Below are 26,148 nucleotides of genomic sequence, written 5' to 3'. Positions count from 1 at the left end.
CTGCACTTCTCAGTGAAGAGACATCACTGAGGGGCTGAGAGCCCCCCCAGAACCTCTCAGGATCATGTGACATGTCTATGCTGCAGACTGCTCAGCTGTTGGCTCCCACATTTATTCTTCTTTACAGCGCCTCCCTCCTGCTCCATCACAGAGGACACAACATGTGGAGCTGGGAGGGAGGAGCAGGGCCGCCTCTAGGAATTTTGGGGGCCCATGACTGGAAGATTTTTGTGGGCCCCTACCCCCCTGGTGTCCATTCCCATGATGCATAACATTATACACGGTAAGGGACTGTGCGGCACATACAATATGACGTGACATGGCCAGGATACCGCCGCGTTATAGTTTAATGCACCCGGGTCAGAAGAGCAGAAGACTGAGTCGCTGGGAGTACAGATTTTTTTTCTCATGTAGGGCCTGGGAATTGGGGGTTTAGTGGGTGCTGTTAGCCCCTCGAGCCCCCCTTTTGATAGGAAACTGGGGGGGCCCTTGAACACAGCCCCACTAGACACCCCCCCCCCCATGTAGGTGGCCCTAGGGAGGAGCTGTACAGAACACAAAGGTGGGGACCAAGAGCTGAGCTGTCTGCAGCACAGACAAGTCAAATGTTTCTTGAAATGCATCCAAACCAAAGCCCAACCCCTAGGACTACACTGAGGATTTTGTTATGGTGCAAGGTAAGTTAAAACACACAATTATATAGTAATGCAAATGCTTAGAGAAAGCAGAAATGCATATTTGCAATGCAGCTGTAATGCGCTTTTGCAACCGGTCTTTAGTGAAAATGAGGTCTCTGGTGACCGGTTACCTTTAACCCGGGGACTGCCTGTACTCAACTGATTATATTTATTTATTTATTTTTTTTTAAAAGGTAAAAACCATATTTGACTATTAGAGGGGCAAGTTGGCTTTGTGAAGATAATGGTATAAAACAAAAAGTGCTAGAGCAGAAGTCCATTATGGTTCAGAATGTACTGAATAAACTGAACTGTGCACATTTAAGTAAAACAAGGACAGTACCAGAGGTTCGTTTGCATTGTATGAATAGCCCAAAGAAAAAAATATCCAGCTTCAGGTTCAATATAGTTGATAAAAATTTGTGTATTTTATTATCCTATTCGTTAAAATACTGTTCATAGAACATCCAATAGGGAGAAAAGTACAATATGGATGAGAGATTATGAGATCCATGAGATGCATATAACACATCTTTTTTTCTCTGTCGTATACTAGTAGAATGTTCAGAAGCTAAATAAAAGTGTAGATAATCCCTGTACCCTGATAATCTAAGCACATTGTCAGTACACAGCATCACCTAGCACAGAGGGATCATGAAGTGTCTGCTTAAAGAGTCCCCACCCACGCTCTGGGATTTTACACTGACCATCACTGAGTTATAGGAGCGAAAACATCAATAACACTGAGTAAAATTGTAAAGTAAGGGGGTAAAAATTATCTTTGTGTAAACATCACTAGGGTATTCAAATTTGAGGACTTTCTTTCATGGGCAAGACCCTTTTTAATGTTATTGTTTATGATAATAAAATATTACTATTTATCAATATACTTTGTTAAAATCCTCTCAATATTTTAATAGGACCTCTGGGTCCTCCGGTTTCCTCCCACATTTCAAAACATAGGTTGAATAGATTGTGAGCCCCATGGGGACACGGACTGATTTGGACAGCTCTGTGCAGCTCTGCATAATCTGTGTGCGCTACATAAATAAAGGAATTAATAATAATTCTATTAATAATTCGAATAATAACTGCCGTATCAGGTTTTTCACAGCGGCCATTAAACGAAACCTATGGGTGCAGTCACACGTCGCGTTTCACGCATGAGTTTAAAACCGCATTGGAATAGCTGAAGTGTGATTTGCCAAATAAACAGCTGTTAACACTTGCGTTTACAAAACGCTAATGTTAATGCATGAGTTAACAATGTGTTAACGGTTGCATTTTGTAAACACATGTGTTAACTGCTGTTTAATTGGGCAAATCACTCTTCAGCTATTGCAATGCGTTTTTAAACGCATGCGTTAAACGCGACGTGTGACCGCACCCTACATCTCGCATCTAGCTATTAAGGTAGATCTGGCAGCAGGTTCCTCTAATAAGCACCATTGTAGCTCTTTTTAGGGCTAAACTTTCAGTGCCCGATAAGTTTGGTAATGTTTTATTGCCCTAATATGCAAATTGGTGAGAGGGGCTACTGTAGCGTAGAGTAGCCAGGAGGGTCAAATGGAAGAAGTAGGGCAGAAGGTTTGGCTGCAAAAAATTTTTTATGCCCCAAGCCAACACTCAAACACTTATATTACTTTATTCTAGTTGTAAAATTTTGGAAGAATTTCTCCGGTTAACCCTGTGGGGACATTTGCCGGCTTCTTTATACTAATTGTACATTATGTATGCACATAGTGTAGTGTTTGGGCATCTGTGCAGCGTGACTGACCATTTTGAGGACAGCCCTGTACAGCTTGGCTTAAAAGTAGCTTTACTAGGTTGTAAATTGATGACCTCAATCTTTAAGCAGAGAAATCTATCCTAATCCTCTAAGGATAAACCTTTTATTTGATTAACTTACAAAAGTACTTGGCTCCTAAGATCTGTTTTAACAGAAGATATGTATCATGAGATGATCTGTGAAACACAATTTCATCAGTTTATTTATTCATTTTCAACAGGTAGAAGTTGTAAAGGAGGTGATAAATCACATAAAATTGTCATGTCTGAGCAGCCTAACAATATTTACTTGGCTTAATAAAATCTAAGAACTGCAGCATGTGATAGAAGTGTATTAAATCCTTAATGGTTGGTTATCATAGTCCTGTAAGCCATGGATGTTGTAGTTTGTTATTGCAGACTATTCAGAGACTGCTGTATATCCTAGATAAGGCAACATTAGGATTGTAATGAGAATGTCCCAGCTCTCTCCCAGCAGCAGATGTCAGGGTAAAGAAGGATTGGGCTGTTGGATTTTGCACCTGATTCTTCAGGGGAGATTTGCTATGGCCAGATTTGTCTGGTATATATTACTCCTTTTAGCCATTTCGAACATGAATGAAATCTTGGCTGAACCGCGATGATTTGTATGGAAATGGCTTAATGATTGTTCTGCTGATCTCTATCTGAAATTAATGGTCTGCAGACTAGTGATTTCCAATAAGACAAGATGGTTTGTACAGCACAATTAAGCAGCAGGAACTACTGTACATAGTAGTGTGCCGCCATCTGATGCACCCGTTCACTGAAACTTATGGTATCAATGGTACTATGTGGTATTGGCAAATATATTAGTTACAGGCAGTCCTCGGGTTACGTACAAGATGGGGTCCGGAGGTTTGTTCTTAAGTTGAATTTGTATGCAAGTCGAAACTGTATATTTTATAATTGTAGACCCAGACAAAAAAAAACTTTGGTCACAGTGACAATTGGAGTTTAAACATTTTTTTGCTGTAATGGGAAAAAGGATTATCAATAAAGCTTCATTACAGACACCTTACAGCTGATTATTGCAATCTGGGACTATGGTGAAGCTTTCTGAATGCTTTACTAGAGGTCAGAGGGGTCTGTAACTATGGGTTGTCTGTAAGTCGGGTGTCCTTAAGTAGGGGGCCGCCTGTACCTTATTATGTTTTACCTTTTTTTATATAATATACATTGTTTTTCAATAAATGGAAGTATTTTTCTTTAATCCTTCTACCACCTACTTATCAACTCTCGCCCTTCCTCTCTCGATTTTTTTTTTTTTTTTTTTTTCCCCTCTCCCTCCGTCTACATTTATTATGTTCATTTTTCAGATATTGATCCAGTTATCCTGCAACAAATGAAAAATATATCTGATGTGTCCCAGAAAACCTGCACAGCTTTAGCTGACTCTCTACTTCTGTTTACCAAGCATGAAAAGGTCTGTATACAAGTAACTGTGCTACGTATGAATATATACATTTCTGTACAACAGAGCTTTACATTCCTTGTGTAGAATACAGTGAATTGCATCCTTAGAAGTAACTTCTATGAAAACAATCCATTTGTGGTCTGGATGGTGTATTCCAGTGGTGGCGAACCTACGGTGCGTGTGCCCTCTCTGGCACACGTGCCATCTCCCCTACCATCTATATATTAATCTCTGAAGCTCAGGCCAGGCAGGGAAAGCTGCAGCTGGCCAAGAGCTCCACGATCTCTAACTAAATGCTGCATCTGACCTGCTCTGTGCTCACCAGTGCTGCCTTAGAGACACAGCAGCAGGTCAGTGGATATTTAAGTAAGTGTCCATATAATGATGGATTTTGATGGTAGATTTCCTGTTTTATTATTTATTTATGGAGCACCGTATATTACATGGTGCTGTACAATCAGTAAGGGCCTGGATGTGAGGCATAAAGAATAGTGCAGGTTCAAAGACTGCTCCAAGGCAGCGGACTTTAGGGATGGGGGAAAGTGTTAAGCCATGAATTGTGACGGTTAGGTCTGGTGAGAGGGATGTGTTAGGTGGAGGAAAGATTATGATTTCTGTTTTGTCCATGTTAAGTTTTCGAAAACCGGAAGAGGAGGAGGAGAATATGGCAAAGTTTCCATAAGGAGAACGTTTTCTTCCCTGGCTTACCTTTCCTTAAAAGATAATATAGTTGTTATACATTTATTTAATGGATTCCATAAAGAATCCATTATAAACTCATTATTTTTGGAGTTTAAAACGAGTCAATTCCCTAGTATATTATTCATGTATTTAATTATGACATACTTTATTATATTTATTTCTGGAAGCTCTGTTTTTTTTTAAGGAAAAAAAATGACCTATTTAGCATTTTAAGATCTTGCAATTGTGACATGGTGTGTACAGTGTTAACTGCTGGCCATCGTTCCCACATACCGACACAGGCAGTGTAGCATGCTCCAGTATGCCAGGCTGAACACAGGGAATAAACACAATGGCCAATTACAGAGGACAGAAGGAGCCAATAGAAGTTGTTCAGTGTGGCCAATAGCAGATTTGCTTACATGTAAAGATTTGCTGGCAGGAAAGAACATTGTGCTACCTCCTCATGCAGCTGCTGGTGCTCTGCACAAGGGATTATGAAGTGCAATTGCTGGCCAATACATAGCAGTGCATAGGATACTACAGGAGGTGCAGCCTGAAGACTCCCGTCATAGAGGTAAAGTGCATATACATCCGTGTCCTTTACTTGTCTCTATGGATATATTCTGTATAGATTTTATTGTATACTACGTGGATACTGTGTAGCTGCAGGTTACCCTATGGCATCTGACAGGGATACTCTACACTGAGTGTATAATATAATTTGAGCCAAAAAAACACAAGAAGAATTGGATATATAACTCTTAACCTTGAAGGACATTGTAATGAAAGCGTAATTTATCTTTTGTCCTGGAGCTGTCTTTGGACAAGACAAATCCCCTGGCTAGTTTATGCAGCCATGCTTCTATATACCGGTGGAAAGGCTTTTAGGGATGATCTCCATGGATTAGCCTGGATTCGGAGCCCACTATATACTGTCACACGTGCTATATATGCACTTCTGACCTTGCAGGACTGAGCGTTTCACAAAATGCAACAAATGTATAAAATTTGTTTTAACTGAATTATAAATATATGTACAGAAATCCGGTGATGGTTTAGAAATTTGACATGCAAAAGTTAACAGAAGCTTTTTACCCAAGAGTGTGATTTACAAGAGGATAATCTGTCTTTGCACTGATGCACAAACCTGTGAATATAGATGGAGGGGCTTTTGATAAAAAAAAAATATATATACGTGTGTGTTTCACAAAGAGCTTATTAATTGGTGCTGCTGTTGAAGTTGGCATCTTACTTTTCTTTTATGCAGTGTTATAGCTCTGTATTACTTTGTAACAAAATCCATGATAATCAGAGAATAATTACAGCAAACTCTAATATAGCAAGAAACTTGATTTTGCCTATAAAATATTCAGATATCCAGCATCTTGTTTAAAATGTATTCCTACTATCAGTGTGTTGTAATGGACATGTATACAGGGCAGTCAGCATCTGTACAATGCTGTTCACTGTATGTTGACAGAAATAGATTCAAGATCTACCTACTACAGTATCTTCTGTTACCTTACACATACTTTTCTCATTTTAATTTTTAATTGCCCTTTATTAACTGAGGATTGGGGATATAAATTAACAGTGCTATTGCATAAGATATGTTTGAATCTAATGCATTTATGTTCATTAAAAAATTTCTGCATAAAAATCACTGCCATAACCTTGGTTTCATTAAGGGGTTTTGGCACTTGACATCACCTTAAAAAGACAAAGCTCAGTCTCTGACTATGCAAAATATGACTCTTCTGTTTGTGTTCAAATGATTTTGGAAGCAATTTTTTTATAGGAGAGATTAAACATAAAATGGGTAATTCTGGAAAGGACGTTCCATACCGTACATGGTAGTTTTATGGGTTAAAATCGTGTGAGTCCCTTTAATTTATGTCATTCTCAGGATCCATAGGTTTTCCAAAGCTCTTTACCCATCAGATCAGAGTGATTGGACACATGTAGTAATATGCTCTCATAGAAATGCTACTCGAAGGAACCATGTAAAGCTTTATCCACAATCTCCATCCAATAGATTTCTTTAAAGGAAACCTACCATCAGAAATCTAGCTGTTAAGGTAGATCTGATGGTAGGTTGCCAGTAACAAGCTAAGCCATAATCCATTTTTTTACCAAATCCTAATATGCTAATTATTGGCAAAGGCTACTGGGGCATGGGAGCCAAGGCTACTCCATGCTCCAGTAACCTCTGTGATCCTACCTACCTACCCACCTATCTGTGCATTTGTGGCAAGCACCCTCACACTTCTTACTAACAACCTTAGGGTTTCATTTAAGAATTACAAATGTACTGAATTAAATAATTTAACATATATATCATGATAAATATATATACGGTGTATATTATATGACATATAGACATGATATATAGTTAGCTATATGATATATAGATATGATATATGATATATAGATATGATATATGATATATAGATATGTGATGTATACTGTGTGTGTGTAATAAATCTGTCATCTTTGCTTTTTTTTCCCCCATATGTCTATTATTATGTTTCTTTTTGCTTCACATTTTATCTTTACACTTCTACATGTTGGCTCGTGGCTTTATCTGTGAAAATGTTTCATCATGTAAAGCTTGGTTTGTCACTTTAATATGGATACAATCTTGCTTTTGTGTTAACTAATCTGAGAATGTTGTGTGGGATACTTGCCCCAGTACAGTGAGTTTTTTGTTGCTCAGTATGGAGGTCACGAGTGGCATTGAAGTATGCAGTAGTAATTAATGAATGAAACCCAAGGAATTTCATGTAGCTAGTAAATTAACATTGTCTTCTGGCATCCCTGTTAGCAATGTGATCAATGGGTCCTATACGTTAGAGTATAGGACCCTATACCTTAAAATATACATGTTGATTGCATAAATTTATTATTCAATGCATGTCCTAGTGAAAGTGAATCTGCAAGAATTGAGAAGAACCTTGATACACTTGTAGATCAAAGATTAAATTACATCATGCATTGTCAATCCGCTACTTCTAATGTCATAAGGATTTTGTCATGTAGTGAGAGCGCATGGCAGGATTGGTGCAGCCTCCTCTAGAATAGTGAACCTGTCACCAGTAATAACATTTTTAGCTGGTGACAAGTTTGAATAGCCTATGCTAAGTGGGTTTTTTTTAAATGGCATTCTTTCACCATTCTGAATAATTTCAGTACTTTTATAAAAGTTTTTTCCATTCCCTAGCTCCCTGCATGCAGTGTGTGTTGAGGTGGGCAGCCTGTGTCTCTTGATCCATTCTTACTTTCCTCCTCACTTGTCCAGCTCCCTCCGCACCTTCCCTCTTCCCTGCCTGCTCTGTGAAAATGGCAGGAAACAGGAGCTTGTGGTGATGAGCGGTGGAAGGAAAGGAAGAATACATAATGGAGAATGAGACACAGGCTGTTGCAGAACAACCACCCCGACTTCCCACATGCTACGATCACTGATCAAGTTAAAGGGAACCTGTTATCAGCAATAGGTCTAAAAAACCACTACCAGAATATTGTCAAGCAACATAACACCTTCTAGTTTGTTTCTTCCATGCTCCAGTGTGATAGCATTATCCCGTCTCTGGATGCAGGAACATCAGTTACAGTTAAGGGGGGGGGGGGTGCTCATTGACTTTATCCAGAAAATCCACTTTGAAGTGACACTGTATAATGCCAACACCCTGGGCCATAAAAGAAACTTGATCTGGAAGGTGCTCAGCTGCTTGACAACATACTTGAGTGGTTTATTAGGTCAATTTTTGCTGACAGGTTCACTTTAAATATGTATGTTCCCTCAGACACATATGATGAAGTGGAAATCAGTAGGTCTGTTTTTCTATCATGTGACATGGTTAGGAACTGGACTGAATGGAAAATTGCTTCAATAAAGCATAATAATAAAACACTATTGTGTAACAATTGGAAGCGTCCAATTTTCAAGCCAGTAAAAGTTAATTGAATTCAAGGAAAAGTGGTTAGACTTACATTTTAGTGATGGAAGATAATGAAAGGGGTCCAAAAGCAGGTGTAAATGGAGACCTGGTATCCACGTGTCTGAAAAGAGCTCTACATTGTAAACAAAATAGTAGGATCAGAAAAGATAATTATGTTTCAATGTTGGTTTAATGTGCGGAGGTATTTCTAACACCATTACAGATGTCCATATGCACATGGTTTTCTTTTGAAAGGTACACAAAGGAAAATATAGATGATTTTGGTATCTCTGTGAATGCAGTGACCCAAAGGGGTGTGTCTCTCAGACTGCTCAATGAATACCATATATACTTGAGTATAAGCTGAGTTTTTCAGTACAATTTTTTTGCTGAAAAAGCCCCACTTGGCTTGTAATAGCCAATATATTATATGTACTCGCCTCCAGCATCCTATTCTCCCCCCATCTTCCGGTTTCCAAGCAGTGCGAGCAGAGACTCGTCCATGCTCTCTGCCAGCATGCACACACGCCGAGTGACGTCATCAGGCGGTGACACCCTATGTCAGTGTGCAGGCAGAGAGCATGGTCGTGCCTCTGCCAAGAAGCTGGATCAGAGCAGAGTAGATGTGCTGGGGGAGAAGAGGGCGCTGGAGGAGAGTACAAAGTTCAAAGTACAAATTGTAAAGGGTGTCTCTGCTGGACATTTCCTTAAAGGCGGACATTTTATTAAGCATAGTCGCTGCATTTTTCACCCTAGGTTTATACTCAAGTCAATAAGTGTTCCCACTTTTTGGGGTAATGGGTACCTCGGCTTATTGTCTGGTTGGCTTATAGTCGAGTATATACTGTAATGTGAAAATACCACCTGTAAGAAAATGGTGCAGCTTTTGGAGTTTTTTTTTTTTTTTTTTTTGCAGCTTTCTACTACATTGTACTTCCTAGTGGCATCATTCAATATTCTGTGCAATATGTCCCTGAGATAACAAGCTCTCATATATTTTTGTACAGAGCGAGCGCGCTATAGAGGGCATGGGCTATCTTGTTCATGAACAGAGGGAGGGGGTACTTGGATATAGATGATCTGTATGTACATAAGACTTCTGCATCTTCGGAACAGAACTTCCTCTGTTAATTATTGCACTATGCTTCATAGTTTGAGCACTGAAATGAAATGCTGTGATGCAGATTATATCCGCTTATTTAATTAGGCTGTATTCATGTAGCAGATGGCAGTTTTCTCTGTTACATTATGATGTACATTGTTATTGCTAATTTCACCAATGCCTTCTAAACATCAATGATATAAAGGAATAGTGCACATTAGAGTAGACGTAAGATATGTACTCTTTAAAGAAATGTGTTCCTGTAGCAATGTTCCTTATATAACATGTATGCTTTGTATTTGATATGTTATTTATTGATGTGCAGTTGCTTATAGTATTGGTGCATATGCATAGTAACCAGTTAGTAGTCTTATTTTGACTAAGGGAGTGAGTGTGACCAAGTTCGGTGTGTACACATTTACTGACCTGACAGCTCTCATATTCATGTTTTTAAAGGGGTTGGCCACTTTACCTCATGTTTTTGTAATTTGTGTGTAAGTGTGAGGGTAGGATATAAGGTAATTTACCAATATAAATCTGTTACATGTTCGCCACCTCTTTCTTGATAGGTAAAATGAAGCTTCCTGTCTTTTACCTCATTCCTGTCCTTAAAATGGCTGCAAATTGAGGGTCTAAAATCTTGGCCTTGGTGCTTGTTAATATAAAGAGAGCAGTGGCGTAACTAGAAGCTGATGGGCCCCAGTGCAAAGTCATAGCCAGGCCCCCGACTATAATGTACGGTTTATAGTAATAGTCTTCTCATATGGGAAAGTGACACCATAAGGGACCCCTAAACCTCTTGGGCCCTGGGGGACCGCAACCTCTGCACCCCCTAAAGTTACGCCCCTGAGAGAGAGATTACAGAAGGTTGTTTTGACATCTAGGCTGTGCTTACTGAACGAAGACTGAACCCTAGTAGAAAGGATTGTGGCACCAAGTGACTTGAACATTTTAATTGTCTACCACACTGATGTGAACATGAGCAAGAAACCTGGACTGCTATGGAATGGAAACATATCAACCATTGAGATTACTCCAGATTCTGTTGGACTTCCCTTTTACTTTAGTTGTAATGCCTTTCCTTGTGGCTCATTGGTAGTGTTATAGCTGCAGTTGCTCTGCATTTCTAAACCAACGTCATGCATCAGTAGAAAAAGTAGCTTAGGTAAGATTTGCAGGGTCAGCAAAACCAAGAAAGCTCTTGCTATGGATATATGCACACAGTTATTAGAAAGGCAAACCGGTATGACAGTATTGCAGAACTTCACTCCACATACACAAGAAATACAGAAGAACATACTGTTCTATTTACAGTATAAATCTAGTCATCTCAATGTGGCGTCTCTGCTTTGTGGTAGCAGACAGTCTCATAAGGGCTACTATTAAGTCTGAACTAATATAGAATAGTCTCTAAAAGCAATAAAATAGCCCATCAACTCCACAAAACGAGTCAAAATTTATATAGATCAAGGCACATCTTCACCGCCTCAAATTCCCTCAGACACTGTTCACACAGCACTCCTCCTCCTGTGTTTTCATGCGAAGGCCAGCTTCGTCGATCATTTTTAAGAAGCTGTACGGCTAGACCTGAACACATACGGCAGATCACCCCATCGATTAAGTAAATGTATTTTTTATTTTATGTACCGTACATTAAAACAGAGTATTAAAACTGACCAGACACCAAAGCCACACGGCCTGAGCCAGGCTTCGACTAGCTTCTTCCAGGCCATCATTGCGCTTCTTTGAGCCAAGCCTATAAATGAATTCAACGGGAGACATTTATATTCTTTATATTTCCTCTTCATTCTTAATTAACTGTTGGGTCCTCTAGTCCCAAACATTTCTGTCATGGATGCTAAAGAATCTAGTAATTGTTTCTACTTAATTTAGCCTAAATCTCCGTTTGTTTGAATCTACTTTGGGGTGGAAGGGATAGATGCTCCCAACCTGGCATAAATCCGAGTTAACCTCTGACATGCAGAGGGTCTTTTACCAACTTTATCTCAAATATTTGCCTCTTTTAATAGGGATTGTTCAGCTGATTCTGGCGTAGTTGGAATCATTCTCTGCCCCGTGTCTTTGATATTTCTGCTGACATGGTCAGAACCAGAGTGTCTACTCCGACCCTGGACCACCCACCTGACAGTAGACAGCCAAATTAGCATAATTTAACCTTCCATTAAGCCAATGGTCAGATGTATTGTCCTGGACTGGAGCAGACAGCCTGATTCTACCCATCTGGTAGTAAAGATCCAAAATAAATGACATTGTTGTTTCGGCAACATTGGGGACTAAAGAGAATATTCCATCTACACTAAAATTAGTGGAACAATTGATGGCAAAAGTTTGGTGGAAGTGGTGAAAGGTCCTCTTTAATGCAACTTTGGATATGACATGGTCAGCAGGTGGCTCAAAGTGGCTTATTAACTGAACTTAGTAATAATGACCTAAGAGACTCAGATGTAAAAATCTTATGGATCCATAGTCAATATTTGTCATTGTCCTGCCCACCGCCATTTCACTCTGAGTATTATAATAAAAGGGTTGTCTGGGACTTTAATCAGCTCCTGCAATTAGCTTACATTATAAGTCAACAATAGGGTTAAGTGTATTTGGAATTTATAAACCTATATCTTTAAAGAAAATCTACCACGTGGATGCACTGCTTCTATGCACTGTTACATGCTAAACCCTGAAACGGGACCCATTCTTCTTTTTGCTTCTAATAGCTTAATTTGTTTTAAATTTATGCAAATGAGGCTCAGGGCTGCCTCACAGATCCTGTTTCAGAAGGCACACGTCAGCATGTAAGTAAGTTTGGTTTAGAAGCACTGCATCCATGTTGATTTTTTTTTTCTTTTTAAGTTAATAAATGTGTGTCCCTTGAAGGAAATCTACCACTCGGGTAGACACTATTTAAACTAAATACTCCTACTGGTCAGCCTGTTTTCCTGGACTCTGGAACATATGGCATACACAAAAAAAGACTTTTTAGAAAAATATGCTAAGCGTAGTGCGCTCCTGTAGACGTCACACAGACGGCCCGGCACTCTTATTGTTCCCAATTCTGTACACCTACTGTGTGCTATCATAGCTACCTACTCCCATCTCCCTGCCAGAGACTTGGGTGACCTCACCTACGTCTTGTGAGTGCGAGCCGGCTTCTTAACATATAGGTCACCTCCTCTTCGCAGGGGGATTGGAGTGGGTAGGGATGATAGCAAGCATAAGGTGTGCATAATTAGGAACTGAAAAGGGCGCCGGGCCACTTGTGGAACATCCACATGAGCGCCCGGAGCTAATTAATATATTTTAAAAGGTCACTTTTTTATCATGTTATACAGGCGTTTCAGGACTAATCAGAAATGTCCCAGAGTCCAGGAAAACAGTGTATTTAAATCGGGTCTACCAGATCGCTAGTTTTCTATTATGTGTGAATATTCTATGTATTCATTCTATGTATTTAAAAATATATATCTCTTTCAAAATACACAACACAAACCTAGTACTAGGACTGAAAATACTGAAATAAATATTGCAACACATCCCCTTTTATGATAAATGTTACTGTAACTTTATTGATTGTTACTTTCTCTTCTTTTTCTGGAAAACCTATAAGCATGATTGAACATAGAACCAATGTAACATCCATTTCCGCTAAGAAAGGTTTTTCCTTTTACAGTAACACAGAACCAATGCACCACTCCAAAAAGGGGCGACTACTGTGTTTTCTTGAATATTGTTCGGCAGCAAGATAACTGGATACTTCTCATTATACTGTTTTACATGTTTGTTTTTCTATTTTCTTCATCTGTCACCTTCATTTACCTTACAGCTAATGAATTGACACAAGAATGTTCTTATTCCAATGCAGGCAAGAAATCTGAAACTAGAACACGAGCAAGAAAAAAGTAAGATCTTATCAGAGGCGTTACAGACTTTGGCTACTGAACACCACGAATTAGAGCAGTCTCTTGTTAAAGGAACCCCTCCACACCACAGTATTCTCAGCGAGGATGAGTTCTATGATGCCCTCTCAGGTAATAGGACTTAAATGAATGTCACATGAGTTTCTAATACTTGTATGTCATTGTTATTTCTTTGTATACGTTTTCTCAGTTACTCCCCACTTTACTTTGCGCTCATCTCAGTTGTAGAGGTAGACAGCTTTATAGAGTTGCTGTAGTATTTTTTTTGTGCTTTCTATAGATTTTAATATCTATATTTTTGGAAATGTACCATCAAAATCAAGCATATTCAACCAGGGGCTCTTGCTCATAGATCCAGGCACTGTGACTGTGATAATATCCTTATATTTGTTATCCATGGCCTCCTTCCTTTTAAAATCTTGATCGGGAACAAGTGTTTGTTTACCGGATAAAAGTGTTGCTTGTACCTGGTTGCAAGCATTTAGGTCTAGACAGGTCTATGATCAGAAAAAACTCCTTCCCACTCCCTCCTTCAAACACCATGATCAACACCTCAGAAAAAAGGTAATCACTTCAACGTCTTTGCAAAATCGACATCCAACTTTGTCACATTGACAGCAATTCTGACCATAAAGGTCCTTAAATATTAGTGTCCTTAAGGACACTTCTATCCTTAATCATAATTTAGGGACGGTTAGAAACATGTGCTCCCGGTGGCGGAACTGATATTTTCTGGACTGTGTAAACACAGCTTTAGGAATGCATCACCAAGCAAATACGAGATTTGGAATAAGCAACATGATTTTTGCATTGTTAAAAAGGACCTGTCACCCTCAAATGGCACTAGAGTAAGCAGCTCCTAGTGCTAAAACAAACCCAGCAGTGTAACACTGTTAGCTTTATTGGAGGTTTCCGATAACGCTAGCAAATGCAGTCCGGCATATTCATGAGGGGGCGGGATTAGGGGCGGTGACTGCCGCATGACACGCCTCTGGCCTTGGCGTTCCAGGGAAGAGGCAGGTTTGAGAGCGAACCGGCATTTCAAGTGTACAGCACAGCGGTGTGTGTTAACGTTATCAGAAGCATTGTAACACTGCTGCATTTGTTTTAGCAGCTCCTAGTGCCGTTTTTGAGGGTGACACGTCCTCTTTAATCCTCATTATTATTGTTCAAAGGTAAAAAGACATGATATAATAAATTCTTTTTTTGTATGCACTGGTGCAGTAGTAAAAGATGGGAAACAAATGTGAGCAGAGAGTGGGGACCCACAAAATTATAGAAATGTGTCCATGGTCACACAGGTGTATGGCTCGTTGGCATCAGAGAATAATCAGAGCTGTGTGTTATAATGAACCGAGCACCTGTGTGACCATGGACAGATTTCTGTAATAAAATAATAAGCAGAGATCTAGAAAACCATGAGGGATTGATACAGAAAGTATATTGGAAATATGTACTTTAGACTGAATGTTACAATTCTGTAAAATTCACAGGGATCATTTTCTATTGGCAGGAAAATTGAATTTCAGTCATCTCTTTCCTACACACCAAATTTTACATTTTTTTCATTGTTGTTAAGTGGGACTTTATTAACCTTTTGAAACGATATTGATACATTTTTTTTAATTAACACCCAAATTCCTAGACCTTCATGGGCCCACATTAGCCTTACTCGCACCTGATAGTCCAGAACATGATTTTGTTTCAGAGCTAGAGGTCCCCCATAGGTTAATGCAAGAAATAAACTGGAACCTAAATGCATATTTTGCTTATTAGGGATGCCTATAAAGTCCAGTAGCCCACTAGTGATTTGTCAAAATATACAGTGGGTAGGGAGAGTATTCAGACCCTTTTTAAAATATAAAAATAAATATATAAATATTTTATATAAGACCTCACAGTACAGGTCAGAACACATGAGAATTATGAGATCAAGGAACTGCCCAAGAAGCTCAGAGCTTGTGTCGAGGCACAGATCTGTCCAAGGTTACAAAACAATTTCTGCATTATTTAAGGTTCCCAAGAGCACAGTGGCCCTTAAAATCCTTAAATGGAAGAAGTTTTGGATGACCCGGCCGTCCAGCCAAACTAAGTAATCTTGGGAGAAGAGGTAAAGAAGAAACCCCATTATTACTTTGGCTGAGCTCCAGAGAAGCAGTAGGGAGATACGGAAACAATTCCAGAAAGTCAACTATCACTGAAGCCTCCACCAATCGGAGCCTCTCTTCACTTCAAGACATATGAAAGCCCCCATACAGTTTGCAAAAAAACGCATGAAGAACTCAGACCAGAGAATATTATTTCTCATAGTCAGTTGAGACGACATGGTGGTGGCAGCGTCATGCTATGGGCGTGTTTTTCAGCTGCAGGGACAAGATGACTGTTTGCAATTGAAGGAAAAATACTTGTTGGCACCTTTTTTTTCTTTTTTTTTTTGCGTCTACCTTGAAAAATGGCTGTCCACCAATGTTCACTGTCCAACCAGAGGAAACTGGATAGGATCTGCAAGGAAGAATGGTGAGGATCCCCAAATCCAGGTGTGAAAAACTTGATGCAAAAGTCTCCAAGAAGACTCATGGCTGTACTAGCTCCAAAGGTGCTTCTACTCACTACTGAGCAAAGGGTCTGAATACTTATGGTCATGTGATATTTCAATTTTTCTTTTTTAATAATTAACAGAAAAAATATCTACATTTGTTTCTTTTAAGAGGGGTGCAGGATGTATATCAATGATCAAAAATTTACCTTTTTTGATGTTGCCAATTGGCTGCAACGAAAATTTAAAGTGATCTGAAAACCTTTCTGTACCCACTGTATGTAAATGAGCAAAGATTGGTTTCTTGACGGCCTGAATACATTTATGGAGTGCTGTGCACACATAACACTATTTATCGTAATCCTGGAGTGTGGTTTGCCCCTTTGTCTCCCCGTATAGCATGTAGAGAGCTGATGTACGATGCATCTGTTGCTGAATGGAGCCTGTCACAAAAACAAAGTAACCTCCTCAGGTTTCAGAGCTCCGTGAATGTGAGAAGTTTTCAGTTGTTGCAGCGATGCCTGGAGTTTAGCGTGTATATTTCATTCACACAGTCGTCCTTCTTTTAGATTCTGAGTCTGATCATTCCTTGAGTGGATTTGAGACAGTTGGAAATTCCTCAGTAGAAGAGAGTTTGGAATTTAACTTTCAAAAACCAGACAACATGTCGGATGACAAGAAACCTGGAGGAGGAGACGCCACATCTAATGGCATCAAAAAGCACAGGTAAGGTTTTCTCTGACATGTCTGATCTTTCCTGTGATCAGCTATTTATAAAAGTGCAAGTCTAAGATGTATGTTAGAATAACAATCAAACGACTTAACTCCCCAGCATGTAAAGGCTTTAAGGTGGTGTGGAAGGAGATATTACCATAAGATTTGGAGCTGGAGGAGTTAATCTAGTTAATCTGTGAATCTGTTCTCAGTACACAGCTAAACTGCTAATTGGACAAAATGTAGGCTTTATTCATGAGAAGCTTTTCAGAAAGACCATAATGACCCTTTACAAATTGTGTATGAATGCAGTTTACTCTGGGGCAAGAACCATCTTGTACACATCTTAACTTGTCACAGTGAATGCTCTCCCTGCAGTGGAAGAAATAAGAAAAATGATAAATGAAATTAGGCACCTAAGTTAGGGGCACGGAGGTTGGAGCAGACCCTTGTTTTTATGTATACAGCCACAGTCCTAACAGGAAATTTCATTCTGAATTTTCTGCACAAGAACTAGTCAGAGCTGTTACACTGTAAAAAACCCTTCATTTTAGGGTGGCAACGGGTCACAGCAGGCTGGCACTTTCTCAGGTGGTGAAGGAATCCATAAATCCATACCCTGCTTGATAAAGGACTTTATACCTTATGTTGCCTTCTACTGTACTTTTATAACACTAAAGTTTTAATAACTATCTGCACAATTATTGCAGGAAGGTTCATTCTGGACCTGCGGGTATAACCCATTCTTGACCCATCAGTTTATCTACAGATGGGCGATGCTGTCCTAGCAATATCCTCACACTACTAGTGGAAGGATCTATTGGGTTACTTTAACAAATGGCAGGCTTCAAAGTACACTATGATTATGATATACAAGTTTTGAGTGAGTTTTATAATAAAAAAACTTTATGACCTGCTCCTGAAAAACATTGTGCAGATTTGATCACATCCTTTAGGATTTTCTGAATACTATAAGGAAAATTTACTAACTAAAAGTGCCTGAATTTTACCTTCTCTCTGTATATTGAGGGACCTCACTTCCCCAACAGGGTAGTACATGTGCACCTGAGTTATGGTGAATTCTGGCTCAAAGTTTATCTAATAGGCAGGATAAATATTTTGTATCCCACTTTCCATGGTGATGCTGTGTATGTGATAAAACATTGTTGGGGATGCCTTTGTCCATGGCAGATTTTGGCACTGTTGGTTGCAGTCCTATTCAGATATATATTCACAAAGCTCTTCTACAAACACAAAAATATTTATACATACAAACCATGCAAATTGAATCCAGTACACTGTTGTATGTGTGTGTAATACTGCATTGTTATATTCCCTTAGTTGGAGAAGAGTCACTCCTCTTTCATTTTAGCAGATTGCTGTTATACACCAATAAATTCAATTCCACACACTATATCACAGGAACAGCTATACATTCATTGTACATAATTGCCAGTACAGCAGTCCCAACATTACTGAATGTTTATAAATTTTAACCATACCTGAAAATACACCATTGTGGTGAATGGGGATAATAAATTTCTTGCCAATTGGGAGTAAGTTCGCAGCAATTTCCACTCCAGGTAGAGACACCGTACAAAAGTGTCTCAGACTACTTGCAGTTTGTACAGATATATGAGACATTAGGATTTAAACTGTTTGGAAAACTCCTATAAATATGCAAAACTATGTCATAGGATGGACCATTACTAGTTGCTTGTGGAGGTGTGACACGAGGCGACCTCACTTGTCAGCTGTGTGTTGGCGTGCTGCTAAACTAAAGGCCACGCAGAAGTGGGCAGCCCCCTAGATACCCTAGTGCAGTGATGGCAAACCTTTTAGGGACAGAGTGCCGAAACTATAAACAGAAGCCACATATTTTTCACAAAGTGCCAAATGCCAATTTAATGTAACTAAAGCAACTCACAGGTTTCAAACGTATTGGCATCCTGAGGACACCGATACAGTAGAAAGAAGTAGAAATTCGGATTATTATTGTAGTTTCCCTCTAAAGGAGGGATGAATCACAGATCCGGAAAAGGGTCTATAATCATAATCCAGCTCTGTCCACACCTCCTTGCTCCTCCTGCACTTCCAAATAATGCTGAATATGGCATGGTCTGGGCTGGCTATGACTGAAGGAGGAGGTTTTAAGTCCTGAATGGTGAACATTGTGCTGAGTGATTGCCTGGGTGCCCACAGAGAGGGCTCTGAGTGCCACCTCTGGCACTCGTGCCATAGGTTCGCCACCACTGCCCTAGTGTATCGTTTGATAGACATTGGCCGGTAGAGTTCCTGGGTCTTCCATACTTTTTCTCACTGTTAAATCCTCAAAGCACTTCCTGGATTCATGCACGGTGATTTTTTTTTTTTTCTTCTTCCCAATTTTTCTACTTCACACCGTATTAAACAAACCTGAATGCTGCAGATAAGCAAATTTTTCTGTCATGCAGAAACCATAGAATTAGACTTTTTTGATTTGCTTTTTTTTTTCTTTTAAGCCTCCTCTGTACAGGTTAGGACTTGATGTGTTTGGGTCAGGACCAACAGATATTGCAAGAATGTCATAACAGAGGGTTAAAGGAGTAGATTCCCTTGAATATCATGGGGATTAGAAGTATGGTACAGGCAGTTTGTGCCTTAGGTTTGTTCTTAAGTTGAATTTGTATGGAAGTTGGAACTGTATATTTTATCATTGTAGATCCAGACAATTTTTTTTGTTCCAGTAACAATTGGATTTTAAAATTTTTTTGCTATAATGGGACCAAGAATTATCAATAAAGCTTCATTACAGACGCCTTACAGCTGATCATTGCAGCCTGGGACTAAAGTAAAGTGTCCATACAGCTTCACTAGAAATGTCAGTGGGCAGAGAGCTCTGTCTGTAACTAGGGGGTGTCTGTAAGTCAGGTGTCCTTAAGTAGGGGGCCGCCTGTATTTGCTAAAACTGACTTGTTCAGCAGAGGGGAAAGTTCATTTCAAAAACATAGATCTGTAGCTATAGATGTGTAATACACATAGATGTTTCAGTTTCTTGGACTGTGTAACATCAGAGGATTTGTGCTTCACTTTAGGAAATCCTATTCAACTAGGGCGAGACGCAGGATGACTTTGTTTCTTATTGTTCTTTCGCTCTTGTAATTAAACATTACTTATTAATGTATCTCCAGTTGCTTTTTAGTTTCCAGTCATTTGATCTCTGTTGGTATTGTAGGTGGCATTGTATATTGGTATATTGCATGTGGTCATGAAGACACAGGAAGTAGATTTTTATTTTTTTACATTTATAGCATCAGATTTCTGTATAGCTTATTTTCATCGTGGTTCTGGTGGATTTGGATGTTGCAGCACATATTTTGTGTAGTGTAAATATTGTTCCATTCACATTTGTAACACGGTCTGTAAAATGATACAATGAAGTTCTCTGATCTGCCAGGGTGAAACCTACACCACACGTCTCCAATGACTCTGGTGGACACTGCAACAGGTTGGTCTGTAAATATAACAAGAATATTTATGTATTGACCACTTGCATCTCCATCTTGGCACGATGTTCATTGAAAATGCTGGCAAAACCTCTTGGGGCCTGCGGTCTATATTGCCAGTATCAGCAGTGGATGTGGAATTTTGGGGGCTCTAAGCTAAGTTATATCTGGAGGCCACAGATATGCTCCAAATGCCAGATAACTAAGTATATTGCTCTTTTAGGGAAGATTTTATACAATTTAAAATGGGTTCAACCTCTACCTAGTTCCTTCAAAACAACCTTTCAATGAGCCAGCTAAACCCCCCACCCCCTCTTCACTGTGTGCAACCTCCTAGCCCAGGGGTCAGGAACCTTTTTGTCTGAGAGAGCCATGAACGCCACATATTTAAAAATGTTATTCCGGAAGAGCCGTACCATGTGTACATGCCCCAGTAGATAGGTAGTCCCAGTGTCACGGGTGTCCCTGCTATCTAGGTCTTGGATAGCAGGCACGCCCATGCCCCTCTCTGTAGCGGTGCCCCTTTCCGAGCTCACTCAACCCACCACTTTCGGTCTCCCATCCTGGCTGGCCAGCACGTGCGCCGTCACTGGCGGATTTAAAGGGGCACTGGCCACTTTCGCGGTACTTATAAGGACCGGGGGCTACCAGACAGGTAGCCACAGCACATGCCCCCAAGTAGACAGGTAGCCACAGCACACGCCCCCAGTATATAAGTATCTGCAGCACATACTCCTGTTACATAGGTAGCCACAGCACATACTCCAGTAGAAAGGTAGCCACAGCACATGCCCCCCAGTAGATAGGTAGTCACAGCAAAAAAAAAAAAAAAACGAGTCTTCACTTACCAGCGCTCCATGTAGCCAGCTTCTCATCGCTCTTCTCTTTGACCCAGGCGATGGTGCCTGGGTGATACAAAGGATGTAGGCTGCGGTAACATCACTGCCTGTGTTCAGTGATCAGTCTAAGAGACACACAGCAGCCATCACTATGTATTAGAGATCTGTCTGAGAGCCAGATGCAGCCAACAAAAGAGCCATATCTGGCTCCCGAGCCATAGGTTCCCTATCCCTGTCCTGGCCCCTTGCTATAAAAGTAGTTTTAACCACTAATAAAAAAATAAATAAATATAATAAATAAAAACTGAACATAACAATGTGCTGAAGCCTGCTACATCTACTCATTGTTGAGCCACTAAACCTATTTTTTTCTTATCAGACATTTGTTGTAGGGGACGGGTGAAGCATACTGTAATATTTGCATAGTACTATTTTTGCTTTTGATAGCAGGAGTCGGTGTGATCTTTACTGCAAAATTGTTTGATAAACTCATGACCTGGCTCTGAGGAATCTTGTAAATTGTGGCAAAATTACAAACTGGTGTACCTCGCTACTAAACCACTGATCTTACTACGGAACACACTTTTTACATTTTTCTTATCTGCCCTGTATAAACCTAAAATCCCACCCCTCACCATAGTGATACTGGCTGATGCTGCAGATATTTCTTCTAAGATGCACATATTTATCAATAAGATGCTGATTGTGAGAAATATTATGCCACGCTAAGCTTGTGATGTAGAGCAGTATACACATGTAGCCTGCACCTGGAATATCTTCACACCTGTACATGCTACAAGACAGCTGCAGTCTTGTCTAATGACACCAATGTATATTTCCCAAAACTAGGGAGGTATTAACAATGTGTTGGAAAATAAGCAAGCCCAATTTTTGTATTTTTCCTTGTATTGTTTAGTTTTTTCATTTTTATTTCTGCCCCAAAAATAAGAATGAACAAGTTCTAAAAATAAACAAACACTAAAAAAAATGGAAAATTGCATTAATTCTCTCTGGATTTCTGCTGTACTGTGCCCGCTAAATACCATCCTGAATAAGAACACTTGATTTGTTTTGGAACATATTAGTGTATTCTTAAGTTTATATTTTACATTAATAATTGTGAAAAGGGATACAAATTTTTTCACATTCATGGAATCTTAAGTTTGCTGAGTATGAAGCTGTGACATGTCCACTCATGTCATTGAATAGGTGCAACTGTGTAGATGCAACAATTTCAAGCAAAAAATGTTTCAATTCCATATCATCTTACATATCCTTTCCCAGTTCAAAATAGCAATGGACTAATTCAGTGGAGTTCAGCTTCTTACTGATCTTAAAATTGAGCAGGTCTGTAATGTACCAGTTGTAAAGGAATGCAAGTCGCCATATTTCCTACCAATACAGAGGGTTAAGACCGCAATGTTGCCACGATTATAGGAAAAATAAATAAACGTATATCATACACACAGTTATGGGAACCATACAAAAATGAAAATTAGAATTTCCAATTAGATCTATGAGATGAATTTTTGCAATGTACAACCTTAGTACATTATTACAGGATTTCTGTGGATAATTCTTGCAAGGGGGACAGGGGTTGATCCAGTTTTGCTGACATTCTGTTTGTATGGAGGAATGTTCATCTCTGCATTATTTCCATTTTTCCTTTTTTTTTTTTTTTTTTTTTTTTTTTTTGGTGGGAGCAAAATCTGTAATGTGGAGTTTGACACACTTTTCACATAACCTGTGAGCCTCCAGTGCAGGTGTGAACAGTACTTTAGTCATATTAAGATTACATAAAACACAGGTGGAGGTGGACTATTTGTAGAAGGAGAATTAACTAGAATTAGTTATATAATTATGAAACTTAAAAAAAACCATAACAAGCGCTCATGGCGAAAATAATGTTGGCCACAAATTTTCAATTTAAAATCGGGTAAGATCACCTTATTACTGTTATGCTACCCGCATAACTATGAGATGGGCACAAAGTATAGTCTTCTTCTTAGAGGAAATACCAAAGAAGGAGATGTTGCATCTCTTAAACACATTTTGTATACAGTAAATGAATCTATAGTAGTCCACCACCTTATAACGCTGGCGATTAGTTCCACCCCTTGTCGCGTTCCCCATCGCAGGTTTACTTTCAGCCGCCGTGCCCGGACACTGCTTCGCGGGCCGGCACCTCTCTCTCCTTAAAGAAGCAGCCCAGCCTCTCTCCCAGCCTATCAGCGTGTACCTCCAGCCATATAGTCCAGCATGCCCTATTTTCCACACCTGAGCAAAGGTTCCTAGCTTGCTAGTACTGCTGTATGGTATCTGATTGTGCTTGTCTTCTCATGTGTGACCCCGGCTTATTCTCTGACTCCGTTCCTGTTCTGTACTCCATGGTATCAGACCCCGGCTTGTTTCCTGATCCTGTGCTGTCTGCCATGACCTTCTGCCTGTTCCTAACTCTGATTGTATTTCACCTGCCTCGACTCCAGACTGACTTTGGCTACCCGCTCTGCCTGACCCATTGGTACCACTTACCGCTGTCCCTGTGTCCGCTAGGCTAGCTGCTATCTATACTGGGACCACCACAAGAGGTAGCGGCTTTGAGATCTTTCCGCAGTGAAGTCCACATCCGTGTATAGGGGTAAAAGGGTGAATACCGGAGAGGTCAAGGGATAACGCCCTTAGTGTGTGGCACAGTCAAACCAGTTAGATGGCACAGCGGGTTCACAACCTGCTGCTTGTTACATGCCTCCTCCAGTGCTGAAATCACATAAGCCAGTGCTCCATGTTGAGGCGATTTTCCCCGATAATGGTGAAGGGGTTGGTCACTTAACCTCATGTTTAGTGTGTGTGTGTAAGTGTGGGGGGCAAGAGAATAGGTAAATTACCAATATACATCTATTAAAAGTTCTGTTTTCGTGATATGTGAAATAAGTGAAGCCTCCTGTCTATTACCTCAGGAGCCTGACATTCCTGTCCATGAAATGGCCGCAGATTGGGGGTCATGTGAACTCTGACTATCCAGGATCCTCATGCCAAGACCTTAATATTTTATTTGTGAATACTACCACAAGGTACTGGCAGGATGATTGCCTCTCTTTGCTACCTTAAAAGGCCGCCCCCATGAGTATGGTTTTCCTACTCACATCCTGGAAAATGTACTTGCATATTTCCCAAATTCTCTAGAGGAGCATCACTGGCTAAAAGTCTCCACATGTCTACAGGGTGGCCTCAATTGGAAGTCTCCGTAAGGAGAGCTCTCCTGCCTCATGAGCCAGACATTTCCTACCATAATATGGCCACAGATGGAGGGTCGTGTTATCTGACTTTCATGAGTAATATGCAAATAAGTTTTCCAGGATGGGATAGGAAAAACACCTTTTTTGCCTTTAGCTAAAATGAGGTCCCTGGTGACAGGTTCCCCTATCATGTGTAGACAGTGCTTTATAAAAGAAAAAGCAGTATGTACAGAACTGCAGGTTGCGTGTCCAATAAATATGTTTTAATGCCCCCATCATTGTTCCCATGTGCCCGGGAAGTGAACCCTTCAGTTGCAGTTCCTAGGATTTCCCAACCTGTAACACCATACCTGCAACTTACTGCCCCCATCAAGTCTAGAAACATTTTCCACGACCGACGCACTCACGCATGTGATCCCAATAGGTGTACTTTGCAAGTATTAACATAACCTTGTAGAAGAAATTTATTTTTCTCACTTTCTTCTCCTCGCCTTTTTCTCCTTATATTCTTGTTACTCCTGGAATAGAACTTCAAGGCTTAGACAATTGTATGTCTTGTTTAGTTGTTTTGTCATGATGCATCTTGTGTTTTGTGTGTAAAAATTCAATGAAAAAAAAATGGCAATTGTAGCTCCTGATATAAGCAGGTTGGAGGAGTTGAGCTGATAATGTATCCTAAGGGCAGGCTATCAATATCACAATATTAAAAAAAATCTTCTCAAATGTGGTTGTGCTACAAAAGAACTGTAGATTTACCCATAAACCTGCCGTTCAAAGGACTCAATACGGATGACCTTACTAATAAAGCAGACATAACTTATTTCATTTTTTCCTATACCACCTTTATCATTGCTATTTTAAAACATGTTTATAAAATAATTTTATAGTTTCTGGAGCATGACAATTGCATCTGTGAATCTATGAATGTTTAGATCCACCACCTGCTATCTAGAATAGTCTGAGTTTGCCTCCTGCCATGAGTCTAAAAACAGTAGTAGTGGTATTTGGAAAAATTGGCACAATTAACTCTTCAGTACAATAATTTTGTTGAAAGAATGAATGTATGATGAGAAATCTGCTTATTATAGACTTTCTCTGTATTAAATCACCGACACAAAGTAAAATAGATATTTCTGAATTGTCGTGTCTCTCGTGGCTGAACAGTTTGTTTCTTTTATCAGAACAACGCTGCCCTCCCCAATGTTTTCCAGAAATGATTTCAGCATTTGGAGTATCTTACGGAAGTGCATTGGAATGGTAAGCACATTCTTCTCCACTATCTGTTTAATCAATGTGTTTAAAATAACATTGGAATGACAAGTATAATGGAGAATAACTGGAATGGAATGAGCATTAATCTAATCTAGCATTAATATTTATGAACATGTGAATATTATATAATATCCCCAATTTAGCCACAAATAAATGGGAAAACGTATTGACTCTTGTAGAAGAGTGGGAAATGCATTGGTCACAGCCTGGTCTCCCTGGCTGAGCTCCAAACATCCTGTGAGCAAGAAACTACCCAAAGAGATCAACCATCACTACAACACTCTACTAGCTGGTAAAAAGACACATAGGTCCACATTTATCAAAGCCTCTGCACCAGTTTTCTGCCTGACCTTGCACACTGTTTTTTTTTTTTTTGTGCAAACTGCTTGCACATGTATTTATAAAGTGTCTGCACCACATTTGTGTTTCGGCTGCACTATGCCCAACAGTAAACAAATTTTGTCACTGAAAAGGGTGTTCTGGTGCACAGTCGGACCACACAACACATTT

The 26,148-nt window shown here is 39.7% G+C and overlaps 1 protein-coding gene across 3 annotated transcripts in view; it reads left to right on the top strand.

The window, feature by feature from the left end:
• OSBPL1A (oxysterol binding protein like 1A) overlaps positions 1–26,148 on the top strand; it is a 94,688-nt gene that overhangs the window by 46,737 nt on the left and 21,803 nt on the right. For 2 of the 3 annotated variants that reach the window (XM_072152055.1, XM_072152056.1), the window contains 4 exons: positions 3,803–3,909; positions 13,502–13,667; positions 16,662–16,818; positions 25,548–25,623. In XM_072152055.1, coding sequence (XP_072008156.1) covers positions 3,803–3,909; positions 13,502–13,667; positions 16,662–16,818; positions 25,548–25,623 — 506 coding nt within the window. Of the gene's footprint in view, positions 1–3,802; positions 3,910–4,995; positions 5,159–13,501; positions 13,668–16,661; positions 16,819–25,547; positions 25,624–26,148 lie in introns of those variants that run through there. The other variant, XM_072152057.1, reaches the window with a different exon arrangement.

This window comes from Engystomops pustulosus, chromosome 5 (assembly GCF_040894005.1).
Source record: "Engystomops pustulosus chromosome 5, aEngPut4.maternal, whole genome shotgun sequence".
Classification (NCBI taxonomy): domain Eukaryota; kingdom Metazoa; phylum Chordata; class Amphibia; order Anura; family Leptodactylidae; genus Engystomops; species Engystomops pustulosus.
Note: the sequence above shows the minus strand (reverse complement) of the source record. Positions and strands in the feature narration are given on the sequence as shown.